The sequence below is a fragment of the Canis lupus genome, chromosome 18 (assembly GCF_048164855.1).
Source record: "Canis lupus baileyi chromosome 18, mCanLup2.hap1, whole genome shotgun sequence".
Taxonomy (NCBI): Eukaryota; Metazoa; Chordata; class Mammalia; order Carnivora; family Canidae; genus Canis; species Canis lupus.
Window position 1 is genome coordinate 23,689,015 of NC_132855.1, and position 16,486 is coordinate 23,705,500.

At 36.3% G+C, this 16,486-nt stretch overlaps 1 protein-coding gene across 6 annotated transcripts in view; it reads right to left on the reverse strand.

Moving 5' to 3' along the window:
* STK31 (serine/threonine kinase 31) overlaps nt 1-16,153 on the reverse strand; it is an 86,715-nt gene extending 70,562 nt beyond the window's left edge. For 5 of the 6 annotated variants that reach the window (XM_072783753.1, XM_072783751.1, XM_072783750.1 and 2 more), the window contains exons 1-6: nt 16,002-16,153; nt 14,539-14,585; nt 14,400-14,452; nt 8,837-8,935; nt 5,830-5,904; nt 4,029-4,187 (exon numbers count right to left, since the gene is read on the reverse strand). In XM_072783753.1, the coding sequence (XP_072639854.1) occupies nt 4,029-4,187; nt 5,830-5,904; nt 8,837-8,935; nt 14,400-14,452; nt 14,539-14,585; nt 16,002-16,051 (483 nt within the window). In that variant the 5' untranslated portion in view covers nt 16,052-16,153. Of the gene's footprint in view, nt 1-4,028; nt 4,188-5,829; nt 5,905-8,836; nt 8,936-14,399; nt 14,453-14,538; nt 14,586-15,447; nt 15,634-16,001 lie in introns of those variants that run through there. The other variant, XM_072783752.1, reaches the window with a different exon arrangement.
* Between the last annotated feature and the right edge of the window lie 333 nt (nt 16,154-16,486).

The following is a 16,486-nucleotide window of genomic DNA, read 5'->3' on the forward strand; positions in this document are numbered from 1 at the left end:
AACTCAAAATATAATTCATAAAAATGTATCAGATTAAGATTCCGATCAGAATGTGGTTTTGGTTAATCTCTTTCACACAGAAACTTTGGTTTCAACTGATGTGAAAATGCTGGGGTTCAGGAATGATCAAGAAAGAATTCCTGAGACATCTTGGGTGCAAAAAGGTGGTTTTATTAAAGCACGGGGACAGGATCCGTGGGCAGAATGCTGCACTGGGGTCAGGAGGAGTGGCCCATTACAGACTTTCAGGTTGGGAGGAGGTCAGGAATAGCATGACAGCATTAAGTCCCTAAGGAATTCGGAAGCAAGGTTTCCAGGGCCTTGAGGGGCTAGCTGTTGTTAGGAAAAGGTAACTTACTACTGTCTAGTAAAACCTTAGTCATGAGATCCTTCAGGTGTTTATCAGTGGGCCATTTGCTTTGAGGATGACTGCTAGCATATATCTTGGGGGTGAGAGGTGAGCAGAGATAAAGGAAATCTCCAAAGGAATTTTTACATGTTAAAGGAGACTTAGAGGATCTTGGAGGTCGAGCTAATATGAAGCTAAGGCTGCCTTTTGCTTTTAGCAAAGTATTAACAAGGAGACAGTTAAGTTCCTAGAGGAAGGTCACTCTGCCTGTCTCAAGGACTTGTCAATGGCTGTAAATTTTAAGGAAATTTAATTTTTTTTCTTTTGCTTTTGTTCACATCATCACCTTTATGCTGGAGGTCTATGTAAAATCAAGTATGACTTCCATTCCTAACCAATGTTATAATGGGAGTGACAGTGTCTGAGAATTATTATTGGAATATGCAAAATTCTTAATACTTCAAGAAACTCTGTCTTTGGGCAACAGATTTAAATGCAAATAATCTATTTTCTACAAGAGTTCCAATCACATAAAGCTGAATGCTCTAAAGGTATACTACTCCTACTTTATTTTTTTTAATTTTTATTTATTTATGATAGTCACACAGAGAGAGAGAGAGGCAGAGACGGGGCAGAGGGAGAAGCAGGCTCCATGCACCAGGAGCCCGACGTGGGATTCGATCCCGGGTCTCCAGGATCGCGCCCTGGGCCAAAGGCAGGCGCCAAACCGCTGCGCCACCCAGGGATCCCTCCTACTTTAAATATTTTATGCAAAAATCTGATTTTTAGACTTTTCTCTGAGGTCAAATTCCATTATGTCGCCAATCACATTTAGTTCTTCAACAAAATTCTTCCCAAATCATATACAATCTACAAAGACAGAACACCCTAAACTTGGAATAAAATCTAACTTCTCCTCCTAAAATCTAACAAAAAAAAAAAAAAACCAAATAGAGGATTACACAGGTTTTTTAATATTATACTTTGCCATACATATTCTACATATTCTTTTTTTAAATGTCAAATATTTAGTTTTTATAGTGAGAAATGTGTTAGAGTTCCATTAAATCCTGCAAGAAAAAGAAATATATTTATCTATTTTTAAAACACACTTAGGTATTTAAAAGTTCTAAGATTTATCTTTTTAAAAAACCTGGCGATTGTTTTAGAACACAAAGCCTTTGGGATGCCTGGATCAGGGCGTGATCTCTGGGATCTGGGATTGAGTCCAGCATCGCACTCCTTGCAGAGAGCCTGATTCTCCCTCTGCCTGTGTCTCTGCCTCTGTGTCTCTCATGAATGAATAAAACAGTCTTTAAACACACACACACACACACACACAGCTTTCAATGATTAAAAAAAGGATGAATGATGTCATTTTTCTAAGATATATTTCATTGTGTTTCTAAACTGGTAAGCTTTATTCAGAAACAAAAAAAGCATCCCTTGCTTGCTACTTTAGTCTACCTAATCTTGTCTGGATATATTAGAAAAAAGACTAAAAAGCCTTTAATCTGTTAAACCCAAATTCCATCTTTAAATCTCATTCCCTGGTTCTACATAAATTTTTTAAAATAAGGAAGGCATTTAGGACGTAAATCTTCATTTGATCTACAGCAGTTATAACCACTATTATGAGTTATCAATTTCAACTGTGCTATAACATAAGAAAGACAGTGTTGGTTTAAAAATACTGAAGGTATTCCAGTGCCTAGGTCACCCTCTGGAAGTCTCTCTTCTCTCTCACTCACTTTCTTTTTATTTAAACTAACTCCCTACTATTCATTTATTTGTTCAAATGCTAGGTTAAGTTGGACGCTCACCTAACATCCAACACGCAAAAGCAAGGAGAACGGGCATAGAAAAATGAATAAAATATTGTCTCTATTAAGACAGTCTTGGGTAGCCCCAGTGGCGCAGCGGTTTAGCGCCGCCTGCAGCCCGAGGTGTGATCCTGGAGATCTGGGATCAAGTCCCACGTCGGGCTTCCTGTGTGGAGCCTGCTTCTCCCTCTGCCTCTCTCTCACTCTCTCTGAATAAATAAATAAATCTTTAAAAAAGAAAAAAAAAAGTCTTATCGCTGTAAACCCACTTATCTTGGGGAGGGGAAAAATGCAATTCTACATGCCTTACTACTGAGTGACTGAAACAGATGCAGGGGAATGGATGGTGGGTATTAGCAAAGGACTTTATATAGGAAATTATATTTGAGCCTTGAGCTGAGAATGGTTAAACATGTTTTTTGTTTTCCAGAAAACGTCCAGTTTGCTAATCAGCTGAACTCCAATCAGTACTCTTTTTACTAACTTAACCATGCAAATACAAATAGTATCAACTGTAAAGAATCTATAAAGCATACAAAACATTCCCAATAATTAAAGTTTACTCCTCAGTCCCAAAACTAACTTTTAAAAATGACTTATCCTTGATTTAGGTTTGTTTCAATCAACATAAATTTTACATCATCTTACTATAAGAATAGCAACAGACTTGATTTCCAGCTCTCATCCAGCCATAATTAGCTTTATGACTTTAAAAAAGTCATCTAATTGTTCTAGACCCAATTTCTTTATTTGTAAAATAACAAAGTGAGAGCAGATAATTTCTAAGGTCAGCAAATTTAAGATTCTAGGGTTTTAGGCATACAAGAAATTCAAAACAAACCTCTCCTTGGTCAAAACATCTATATTAAAGGAAAACATAAAAAACTTCAGATTTTTAAACCATAAACTCAGGGGTATAATTTTACAGTAATATCTAAGCTTTACTCTGTATTTATGAACGTCTGAGTTCCAAGAACAGAAATGTTTCTTATAAGTAGCTATACTGCAGACAAAACTATACCCAACAACCCCTAAGATTCTCAAAACAAAACAAAACAAAATGGAAACAAAAAGGTTTCTGAATCTTACTATTCCATATAGTACTGGTTAAAACATTTTTACATAAGTTATTTGAGCTGCTAAAAAAAAAAATACAAATCTGATTATTTAGCAATAGTATCTCAACAGCAGTAATACCCACCAAAAGAGTATCATTATTGCACCAGAGATTTGAAAGGAGGAAGAATTCCCGGAAGACTACCTCTAAAATTATCAGGTGGCTGCCAGAATTAGGTTACTAACCCAAATTTAATTGAAATGGATACAAACTGAAATCTATATAAAACACCACTGAAAACTACTACACCAAACAGTATGAGCCCTTGCCAAAGTGATAAAAATTTGACTAATTCACAACTCCACTAATTTCAGTTTTGTGTTATTTATGGCCAGGGCTAAGTTAAAGATCACTTTTATTTAATAAATACTTTCTCAAAAGCAAGAGATAACAATAATTATATTCATCATTTCCTCCATCATTGACTCTCTTAAACAGTCACAAGAGAAGAAACTATCTACACTTACTATGTAAATATATACACATACATATCACTCTGATAATCACAAACATTCACCTAGCAAAGAGGAACACAAATAATTGCTTTGAATTATTCTATAATTCATATTTTATAATTATTACATAATTACTTTTGAATTATCCTATAATTCATATTTTCACTAATTTATACAAGCTTTTTATATTAAAGAAAATCAGCAAAATTTAACTACATTTATATTTTGTTTCAAGCATACAGCTTTACTTCCATTAACAAAAATATTTAAAATCTGTGACTTGCCTGATCAAACTGGGTAACTTCTTGGCCAGAAGGAATCTGCAGTCCCCAAAGCCTGTATTTTTTGGCAACACTAGAAAATTGCAGATCCAAAGGAATCTCAACTATATCAGATCGATTTAGAATTTCAGTATTTCCATAGTCAATGTATCTCACCAGACACTAGGAAAAAAATGAGACAAATACTAACACAAAACTTAGATTAAACATCTCCAAAGAAACTACGAATTTGCTTTCTGTTAATTACCTATAAATCAAAACAGCATTTTACCTCAAATTGACAAAAACAAGAGCTCCAACAATATCCTCAAAATAAGAAAATCAATAGTCTATGAGATCCCAGTAACTTCTGTTTAACTAGTTAACAAATGCCAAACAGTACTATTTCCAACAGTACCATTTCTTATTTTGGCTTTTTTTTTTTAAACAGCTAGTATTTCAATAAACATAAATCTGTGATGCTTATGGACTCTCCTAACTCGAATGTTAAAATCAATCAACATTCCTAAATTCAAGTTGGAAACAGTAAAATCTGAAAAGAAAGGCCAAACTATCAAACTTCCTTGGATAAAATTAAACCCACCCCAGGTGTCAGACCTAGGAAATGAATCAAATTCACCCTCACTTCCAGTTCTGTATGTAATTTAGAAAGTAACAAAAGAAAAAGAGTTTATATCACAAGGTCAAAAGCCATCTTGCCCCTTACTTTAAAAAAGTTAAAGCCCAGGCAAAAACAAACACAATATATCTCCAGTTGTCAAACAGTGAGGAAAACGTCTAATTAGGTCTATTTCACTAAGATAAACCATTAGCTAGGATGGTAATAAATCAAGAAACTTTTTTAAAGTTATTCTGAGCATTATTCAAATTGTTTCATCTTATCTCCTTATTACACTTAAAACAATTTATAAAATATATACACGAGAAAATATTTTTAAATCCAGTAAAGCAATACAAGAAAAAAAAAAACAGTAAAGGGAAGCCTACAGAGATGTTTTTACACAGGCTGCAAGGTGCAACTGCCACCAGCTATTCTGAATCTCATCTCCACAAATCTTAAAATCTCCCTTGAGTTCATAATGTAAAAAACTCAAATACACAAGGAAAAATCATTACATTCAACCAAAGCATGAGAAAGCAGCAAGCAAATCTTCATTAATAATATGCAAATCAACTAAGCAAAAGATAAAAAGTTCTTTTTTTTTTTTTTTTTGTAATTTTTTTTTAAATTTTTATTTATTTATGATAGTCACAGAGAGAGAGAGAGAGGCAGAGACACAGGCAGAAGGAGAAGCAGGCTCCATGCACCGGGAGCCTGATGTGGGATTTGATCCTGGGTCTCCAGGATCGCGCCCTGGGCCAAAAGCAGGCGCCAAACCACTGCGCCACCCAGGGATCCCTAAAAAGAACTTCTTAAGAATAGATCAAATGTTCTTTCCCTACTCAATCTTAATAGAATGAACTTTTAAAAGTTATTTAGCAAGGATCAAACATTAATGATTAAGAACCACTGGTCAGCAAATATCATCTACAAATTATGTAATCTACTCTTGGACAATCTGTGGTGATTATATGACAATTTAAATTCAGAAGAATATTCCTGAATCTGACCTGGATTTTTTTTAAGCTATTTATTTCTTTTCTGTTCACTAGGAAAAAAAACATGTTTTAATCAATTTATAAGTTCAATTGAACCAGATCTTATTACTACTATGTATAAGCAAAGAAGGGCTAAATAAGCATATTTTGAAACAAGATAATCATTACTCAGGGGAAAAAAAAAAAGCTGAACACTTGTTCCTGCCTTTTCATCACTGATGATTTTCAGTACTTTGCATCTGTACCAACATTTATCTTCAGAAAATAATCCACCATAAATCTGCAAAGAGAAAAAGAAAGTGAAATTACTTGGCATTTTAATGATTCAAAGCATGCTAAATAAATCAGAATAATGGTTAGCATTTATTAAGTACTTACTATATGGCAATAAGCACTTTATATACAACTTATTTTATTCTCACAAATGTATGAGGCAGATATATTGTGTTCACCATTATAGGCCCAAAGTCATAAACCAGTAAGCAACAGAATCAGAATTCAAAGTCAGGCAATTTGACTTCAGAGTCCATAATGCTATTCTGCTTCCAAAAACAAAGAGGAAAGACATAAAAACAAAATTCAAAAAGAAGCATAAGCATCAAAGTCTTAAAATCATGCTGTTTCAATATCTGAAGACATAACTGGTACAATTAATTGTTCTTAAAATATAAACATGCCAAGTACATACCACTTAAGTCTAATTCACAACCATGTGGGGAATCCATGTGTCCTACCAGCCAAGAAAGATTTTTAGACTTTTTACTTTTTATAAAAGACTCTAGTGCTATTAAATGAATAAAATTAAATTAGATATCCTTAATACTGAATTTTCATATAAGTTTATATGTTAATTTAATTATGTTTAATTTTTAAAAACAAAGGAAAATTTACATACTTCAAGACCTCAGCACTATTGACATCTCAAACAGAATAATTCTTTGGCAAGGAAATGGGTCACAGGCTCTCTGTCCTGTGCACTGCAGGATTAGCAGCATCCCCCTTGGCCTCTACCTACAAGATGCCAGGAGCATACCCTCCAGTTGTAGCAACCAAAAATGTCTCCAGATATTGCCAAGTATCACCTGAGGGTGGGAGTGAAGAATACAAAATCGTCCAGGTTGATAACCACTTTAAATCAAACATTTTCAATGCAGGAAATTTTATTCCCAAGGGAATGAAAACTGGTTCAGGGGTAGGGGGTGTCTTCAAATTTACAATGGTTTATATCGTTCCAAAGTTCAAACCTACCTGAAAACATAAACATACAATATGATTGTCAAGATGTCAATCTCCTTGAAGTAAGGAGAATCATTAGGGGAAAAAATGCCTTAGAAGGGCATAATGAAAAGTTGAGGAACAATGCTTTAAGTGAAATAGAAAATTACTTTTAGGTATATCACTCTGAGGTAGGACAAACTCAGATTCTGAAGCAAAAGACATATACAGTATGAAATACAAAAATCCTTAACTCCCCAAAGCAACAAAGTACAACCAATTCAGACACACAACAGATATCTAACAGCAAATGTTACAAATGATAGATGTGTTCAATAAGCACTAATTCTGATTCCCTCAGCTAACATTCAACAACTGGAGGTCAAGAGAGGGCACAAGCAGCATGGTACACTATCCCAACTATCCTACTTCATTTTTCAGCAAGCAAAAAAATCCTAAAAATTTACAAATTGCATTCCCTTATCCATTCTGATGTTCCATGCCAAGCTACATTCTTTCCTTCTAATTTCTTCTTTTTGCACATTTTTATATATGCCATCAGGATGTTAATTATTTTAAAATAAAACAGAAGCACATTATTAAAAGAAAATCAAAGTACATCAAAAAGGGTAAAGAGTAAGACTTCCTTCCCAACCCTCTTCACCATGCACCTCCTGAAAAGAATTTTACATTTACACTAATTTTACATATGTGCTAGAATATGTTTATGCTTTTTATTTACACAAATGGGCTCCTTTTACATACACTATTCTATACACTTAATTCCATATCAAAATATAATGTCTAGCCCTCTTATTTAAATAACCAGAGCTCTGAGCTGGGTGATGCAAACAAGGCATCCATGACACAATTTTTTTTTTTTAAGATTTTATTTATTTATTCATGAGACACACAGACAGAGGCACAGGGAGAAGCAGGCTCCATGGATGAAGCCGAATGTGGAACGATCTTGGGATGCCGGGATCATGCCCTGAGCCAAAGGCAGACACTCAACTGCTGAGCCACCCAGGCATCCCACATGACACAAAATTTAAATAGGCACTCACTCTGTGCCTTAGAGTGCCTCCTTTAATTTAAATACCTCCTCATCACTCTCATACTTTGCTGGTAAGAATGAAAACTAGTTCAATATTTCACCAAACTATTTGGCTAGTATCTACCAAAGTGAGGCTTGCCTACTGTATGACTTAGCAATTCTACTCCTAGGTATAAACTCAAAAGAATTAATACATCCAACAAAAAGCTATATAAGTATTTCACAGTAGCTTAATTGACAGTAATACAAACAATGCAAATGCCCATCAAAGGAGAACAGATAAATAATGGTGTATTTACACAATGAAATTTGCATAGCTTAAAAAGGAACTACCAAGACACAAATATGCACAATATGGAAGAATCTCAGAAACTGCTGAATGAAGCCAGACATACACAAAAGAGTACATGCTGTATTTAAGAACAGTCAAGTGAATCTATGATGACATAATTCAGAATAATTAACTCTTGTCAGAGGGACTACTGACCAAGAATTGACTGAGAAAGTGCCTGCAGGAATTTTCTGGGACGATGGACTGTATTTATCTGGGTGATTATATAGACGCATAGATACATAAAAATTCATTCAGCTATACAGCTAAGACATGAACACATTACTGTATGTCTTATGTTATACCCAAATTTAAAAAAAGAAATCATTAAACTACTCTATAAAGATAACTTTTACAGATTTTTTTTTTTGCCAATCCATAACAAATGCAAGGATTCTATCTTGTTCACCACTGTATACTCAATGCTTACCTGGTACATGGCATATAGTCCATAAGTATTTTTTAAAGAATAAACTTACTATGACTACAGTTGACATAAGTTCTAAAAATCTGCCCTTTCTGTTCAAAAAATTCCAACAATTATAAAATCTAAGACATAAAAAAGCTATCGAGAGAGATGAAATAATCGTATCCAAGAATATGACTCACCTTCTTTGGATCAAGATTCCCAAAAACTGAATTGGCATGGGGACAAACTTCAGAGAGTGAACAACCAATCTTCATAATATCCTTATTTCTACTAATACTCTAGAAGGAAGAATAGTGTATTATAAAATTCGGTAAACTATTATTTGACAGTGTTACATAATTGAGAGTTCTATTAGCTTAATACTTAAAAGATTTTGAAGCATTAGAAATTAAATCAAATTAGGGGTGTCTAGGTGGCTCACTCGGTTAAGTGTCTACTTTCAGCTCAGGTTGTGATCTTGGGGTCCTGGGATCGAACTTGCATGGGACTCCCTGCTTGGCAGGGAGTCTGATTCTCCTCTCTGTCCCTCCCCTCATTCATGTTCTCTCTCTCTCTAAAATAAAAATCTTAAAAAAAAAAAAATCAAATTCTTACAGCAGTATTTTTTGTAATTCAAATGAATTCTTGTAAGAAATGGTTCTAGGTAAGGAATTTTTACTTTGCAGTGCAGTGAGTTCAAATTACTTGGAATTCAAACTAAGAAATCAAATACTATTAAATCATGAGAAGAGGTAACTTCATATTTTTTTAAAGATTTATTTATTCATGATAGATTGGGGGGGGGGGTAGAGACACAGGAGGAGTGAGAAGCAGGCTCCATGCTGGGAGCCCCACATGGGACTCGATGCTGGGACTCCAGGATCACGCCCTGGGCCAAAGGCAGGCGCTAAACCTCTGAGCCACCCAGGGATCCCCGAGAAGAGGTAACTTTAAACAACTATCTCTGGATTGTACTTCAGATCAAATTCTAATTGCTCAAAATGGACAGCATTTTTTAGTCAAATAACATGAGTTTTCTCTTATATTTGTTGCTGGGTAAAGGAAACAAATGTAAAAAATTTCAAAATGTAGGGGTGCCTGGGTGGCTCAGTCGGTTGAGTGTCTCTGCCTTTGGCTCAGGTCATGATCCCGGCATCCTGGGATCAAGTCCCACACTGGGCTCCCTGTTCAGCAGGGAGCCTGCTTCTCCCTCTACACCCCTTCCCCTGCTGGTCGTGCTCTCTCTGCCTCATGCTCTCTTTCAAATAAACAAATTTTTTAAAAATTTCAAAATGTATATGATTCACTATACACAAATACTGCAGTCTAGGTAGTAAATTCATTTCTCATGGATATAGGCTAAAATTCTGAAACTCTTTTAAAATAGTTTAAGTATATACTACAATTGAACAAATAAGTATATATACCATAATGATAGCAGGGAGGAAGAAATTACAAACAAGGGGAGAAGGCTAGTATGATCTTGCACTGTTAGATGAAAACTGGAAGGTATTCGTATGAACTCATAGTAGGCATCGGTATGTGTATACGTATTTGTGTAGGTGTATATGCATACATGAAAAGAAGACACAAAAATATAGATGTGTATATGTGTAAGTTTTCATAAATATATATTTCCCAGCTCTTTCTGCTGAAAGGGCCTAAAAATCAATGACACTCCTGTAGCAATAAGCAAAAACCTAGTGTCCAGATCTTGATTTCTAAACATCATTCTCCAATAAAAAGAATCAGGGTTCCTTGGAAAGTGATAGATTTCAGGAGTTAGGAAAGTAAACGATGATCCTGGAACTTCTGGTGGTGCCAGAAAGTAAAGAAATACTCAAAAAAGAAATGGAGGCATGTTTAAAAGGCATAGCAGCCAATGTAAACAACCTCTTGATGCCTAAAGCTGGAACAATTCAAACAAAATAGTGACAGAATTGGTTTATAACCCATGGAATAAATAACCATGAGCCCATATTTCTTTAAATAATTGAATAAATGACTGAAGCAGATAGAGTTCTTCCTTACAGAAAAATTCCAATTAATAAATGCAGCTGGGAGAAACAGAAAATCTTTAGGCAAAGACCACAGTAATAAATAATAAAATTTGTGGATGAAAAGGTGGAAGAAAAACAAGATTAGATAATTTCAATGCATCTCCCTCTAAAACATCAATTAAAAAAGAACTTTAAAGTGAAGAAACTCAGCAGTGAACGAACACCTTAAACAAGTGAAGCTACCTCATTTTCAATAATGACATAGCAATACCATGAATCCCCAATATGATACACTAACAAGGACACGGTATCATTTCTGTAATATTATTGCCAATCTATTTATGAAAAACTATCAAATAAATCTAAACTGAGGAATATTCTATTAAATAACCAGTACTCATCAAAAATGTCAGTCATGAAAGACAAAAATAAATAAAAGAACTATCAAAAGTCAGAGGAGGGGATCCCTTGGCTCAGCGGTTTAGCGCCTGCCTTCGGACCAGGGTGTGACCCTGAAGTCCCAGGATCGAGTCGTGCATCCAGCTTCCTGCATGGAGCCTGCTTCTCCCTCTGCCTGTGTCTCTGCCTTTCTCTCTGTATCTCTCATGAATAAATAAATAAAATCCTAAAAAAATTTTTTTTTTCTTAATGTCAGAGGAGACTAAAAATACAGGACAACTAAATACAATGTGGGATCTTGGAAGAGAAAAAAAACGCAATGAAAAAATTCCTGAAATTTGAGTAAGGGCTGCAGTTAATAGCATGATACCAATGTTAGTTTCCTGGCTTTGATAATTATATTGTGGTTATGTAAAATGTTAGCAATAACCAAAGCTAGATGAAGGGCATAAAGAAAGACTGTACTAATGGCTAACAGATCCATGAAAAAATGCTCAAAATTACTCAGCATTAGAGAACTATAAATCAAAACCACAATAAGATACCATCTCATGCCAGTCAGAATGGCAAAAGTTAACAAGTCAGGAAACAAGAGACGTTGGCAAGGATACAGAGAAAGGGGAACCTTCTACACTGTTGGTGGGAATACAAACTGGTGCAGTCAAGCTGAAAAACAGCAACGAGGTTCCTTAAAAAGTTAAAAATAGAACTACCCTATGACCCAGCAATTGCACTACTAGGTATTTACCCAAAGGGTATAAAAATACAGATTCAAAGGGACATATGCACCCCTGTTTATAGAAGCAATGTCACAAAAGCCAAAATACGTAAAGAGCCCAGACGTACATCAACAGATGAATGGATTAATATGATGTGATACACATACATACACATACCTACACACACACACACACCGGAATATTACTCAGCCATCAAAACATGAAATCTTGCCATTTGCAATGATGTGGATAGAACCAGAGGATACTATACTAAACCAAATAAGTCAAAAAAGACAAATATCATATGATTTCACTCATGTGGATTTTAAGAAGTAAAACAGATGAACACAGGGGAAGGGAAGGAAAAACAGAATAAGATAAAAACAGAGAGGGAGGTGCTTGGGTGGCTCAGTCAGTTAAGTGTCTGCCTTCAACTCAGATCACAATCCCGGGATTCTGTGATCAAGCGCCACATCGGGCTCCTTGCTCAGCAGGGAGCCTGCTTCTCCCTCTGCTCCTCAGCCCACTTGTGCTTGCTCTCTCAAATAAATAACATCTTTAAAACAAAAACAAAGAAAAAATAGAGGGAGGCAAACCATAAGAGACTCTTAATCATAGGAAACAAACTGAGGGAGATGGGGTACCTAGGAGATGGACATTAAGGAGGGCACTTTATGTTATGAACCCTGGGTGTTCTACGCAATTAAGTCACTGAATTCTACCTCTGAAACTAATAATACACTATAAGTTAACTAAAATGAATTTAAATTAAAATATTCTTTAAAAAGGCTGTACTAATTTTATGACCTTCCTATAAGTGTTATTTCAAAATAAACATATACATATGTTCTTAAAAAATACATCAGCAAAATATTCAGTAAGGCTAGAAAGAACATGATTATCTCTGATTACTGAAAAAAAACTCGGAAAGAGCCATTCCAAAGACATCATGATGAGTATCAGTATTACTACAAAGGAAAAAAGGAAAAAAAAGGAAACTGAACTTAAACTGACCAGAAACACTATAGAAGAGCTGATAGGGTTGAATAGTTTCTATAGACTATATGGTCTACTATCCTTAAAATATTTACTATCTTATCTTTTACAGGATAAATTTGCTGACTCCTGGTTTAAGTAATACCTCCAAATTCAATCAACAGCTTCACATAATGGTCAACTGAAATCAAAGTCTACAGCTGCACTGACCATATACAATAGCCAATACCCACTTGAAATGTAGCTAGTCTGATCGGAGATATACCCTAAGTCTAAAATACATACCAGATTTCAAAACTTAATATGAAAAAGGGAAATGAAATACCTATACATATATCTGTGTGGACTGCATTTTGAAATATTTTAGATACACTAAGTTAAATAAAATATATTTAATATAATGTATTTCACCTGTTTCTCTCTTTAAAGTGCCTGCTAAATTTCAAATTATTTATGTGGCTCACATATTCCCACTGGGCAGTGATGATCTAAAAATCTTTATTTATATACTTTTTTAAGAGATGTTGGGGAGGCAAGGGTTAGGGAGAGAATTTTAAGCAGACTCCACATCCAGTACAGAAGCCAATGTGGGGCTAGATCTCACAACCCTAAGATCATGACCTGGGCCAAAATCAAGAGCTGGATGCTTAACTGACTGAGCCACCCAGGTGCTCCTAGAAAATCTTCTTTATGCTATCAGCTTAAGCATATTTATCACCTAAACTGGGACACTGTTGAGAGTGACACAGCTGTTACTAATACAGAGACAACTAGCATAGAATATATGGGCGTCCTTTAGAAAATATCTGCATAAGCAAGAGACACAAATTACCACAGTTTTCTATGAATATCACCCTTCTACAATGTTTTCTATATTGATTTTAAAACTCTGGGCTAATCACATTCTTCTACAAGTTTTCTTCTCATAAATTCTATTTCCCACATTGCCAATTCACTCTACCCTCCACAAAAGAGTTCTCAGACTGCAGGAAGTATAGAAAAATGTCATTCTCTTCCCTCTCACATCATACGCAGTTTGCAAAGTTAAAAATTAGCAAGTAATTATGTGCACTAGGGGGATTTACCTTAAATTCTGGAACATAAGCATTTTGGTGCTATTATATTTAAAACTAAGAAAACTTATCTGACTTGAAGTCTGACAATAGAAAATTATAAATGTTCCACTAGTGCTTCCAATTTGATGATGAAAAAGTTATTCTATCTCAAATTCAAAACCAAGCCATTTAAAAAAAAAAAAAAAGACACTTAAAAACGTAATCTTTTAAGAAACAATTTTATAAAATACCCCTAGATGGGGCTGTAACTTCACAAATACAAGTTTCTTAGCACATTCAGTAATTTTGCAGCCTAGCTTTTGGGTGTTCAATTGAGTGTAATACTGAAACCACAATTATAATCTTGCTTTCTTTTTTAACTCAGTGTATTATAAGCATACTACTCATAAGGCAGGTAGTAAGTCTCAGCTGTAGCCACTTGTCTTCTAATTTCTTGTGTTAATGCAAAGAATAATGAGGCACTGAGAATGACAAGGATATTTGTATTTGGGGGGTTTTATTTTTGTTTTTGTTGGGCAGAACGTGGGTTAGTGGAGGAAGGAGAGGGAGGAGGAAATCAATCAGGCTATTTACCTGGGCCCAAAATGTTACTGCATCTTCCACATGACTTCCAACCACATCTTCAACTAAAACCAAATCAAAATGCAATGAAAATTAGAAGTTAATCAAAACCATGTAGCTCTTACATCGAAAAATAATTTGGGGTCAGTACCTTTATTGTAATGCTTATCTTCCTCCATCTGGACAATTCCTGAAAAACTAAAACAATACCTTGAATTTAGTTCTAAAAATCTGTGCATTTACAATGAATAACGACTATATAATGTTCAAATTCATACAGGTATTTTTTTTTTCCTAAATAATCAAAATTCAAACTCTTACCAAAAAAGACCTCAGGGATTTTCTTCAATATTTAATTCTTTTATCTGAGAATATTGTATTCTGCATTTCACCATATACAATCTATCTTGGAAATTCTCTCTTCCCCTAAGCGTTAACAAATTTACACTGTAGTGGATATCTAGGCATATTCAGATCAGTTACATAAATCAATACTTCAGAACAATGTGCATATTGTTTCAAAGTAACCGATGCCCTCCCAGAAGGAGAGTATGGATTCTAGAGTTCAAACAAAAAGAAACACTACAAATATACAGAGAAGGAAAGCTTCAGACTGGTAATCAATCTTACTTAAAAGGTACAGTGGTCTCTACTTCTGAAGATACCCCCCGCAGCCAAAGACTGCAAAATGAATCAAATTTTGCCCATTACAACAAAACTAATTTTCATTACAGAATATACTTTCCAACTCCAAAATATTTCAAAACAAATGTCTACCCGTTTATCGTTTCATCATTAATGCACTAGACTACTGCACTTTAGACTCTAAGAGCTTTAAAAGTCAACACTAAAGTTTCATATGCTCTCTCTCAACTCTGGAAAGAGATAAATTAGCTGTCACAAGGGAAAAAATAAAATAAAAGTTTCATTTCTTCTGATTTGTTACACCTGAAAACGTTTCCCGTACATTAAGTGGCATGAATATATCTTCACAAGCACTGTTCTCCGCCAATGGGTAAAAAAATAATAAAATTTTTAACTGAGCAAAAAGTCGTAATACCAAGTTGGAATCTGTTTGAAGAGGCTCATTTCTCTAGAAGCCACCGATCCAAACTGAAAATGTCAGAAATCCCAAGTTCATCCTTAAGACCTTATTTTAAAGGCGGTCAAGACTTCACCCACGACGACTATGAAGAAACGGACGCCGCGCCCGCTTCCGACGGAACTGGATTACGGGTCGGCACTTCCCAAACTCGAATTCATGGCAAGAATCTGGAATGGGCAGCTCCCGGACACTCACTTTATGAGGTATTTTGAAGTTTCAATGGCACAGAACTTGCAGGCAGGGAAAATTCCACCCCACTACGGGCCCGAGAGACCCCATCTCCACCGAGAACACTCAGGCCCGAGTACCTGCAAGCCGGGTTCGCCGCCCAGCACCACCCGCAAAAGCTGGGGTGTCCTCACCCTCAGAAGTACGCGGCGATGCCAAGGCGAAGGCAGGCCAGGAAACGGGCCTCGCCCCATACGTGGGGCACCGAAACCGCAACGACGGGTGAAAAGACGGTCCCGTAGGTGGCCACTACCGAACCTACCAAAGTATCTACTACTGACCTCACACTTTCCGCCACAGAAGTTTTAGAAAAGTGTCCTTGGCCCCACATGCTGGGCCCTCGGCCCTCCACGCGCCACCGCAGCCAGCCGTCAGCCCGCCGTCGCGCACGTGCAGACGCTTACAGCGCGTGCAGAGGCCGCTCCAGCTTCGCACTGCGCTTGCGCGCACGACGCTGCGCCTTCTGCCAAGCTTGCTGGGAGTGGCTGCTTCGTCCACGTGACAACAAGCCTGGGGCGGGGCGCGCGGGGGCGGGGCGCGCGGGGGCGGGGCCGCGCATGCGGGGAGCTGCGCACCGAGTCTGTCTCTGGGATTGTTTCTGGGCCTCTGCACCCCTCGCTGGGAGTCTTGATGGCGATTCATTCTACAAGGCTTCAAATAAGGACGATAGATCGTGGTTTGGATTCCATAGTCTTTGCTAATTTGCTCACAGTGATTTCAACTTTAAAAGGGCCAAATTGGGATCCCTGGGTGGCGCAGCGGTTTA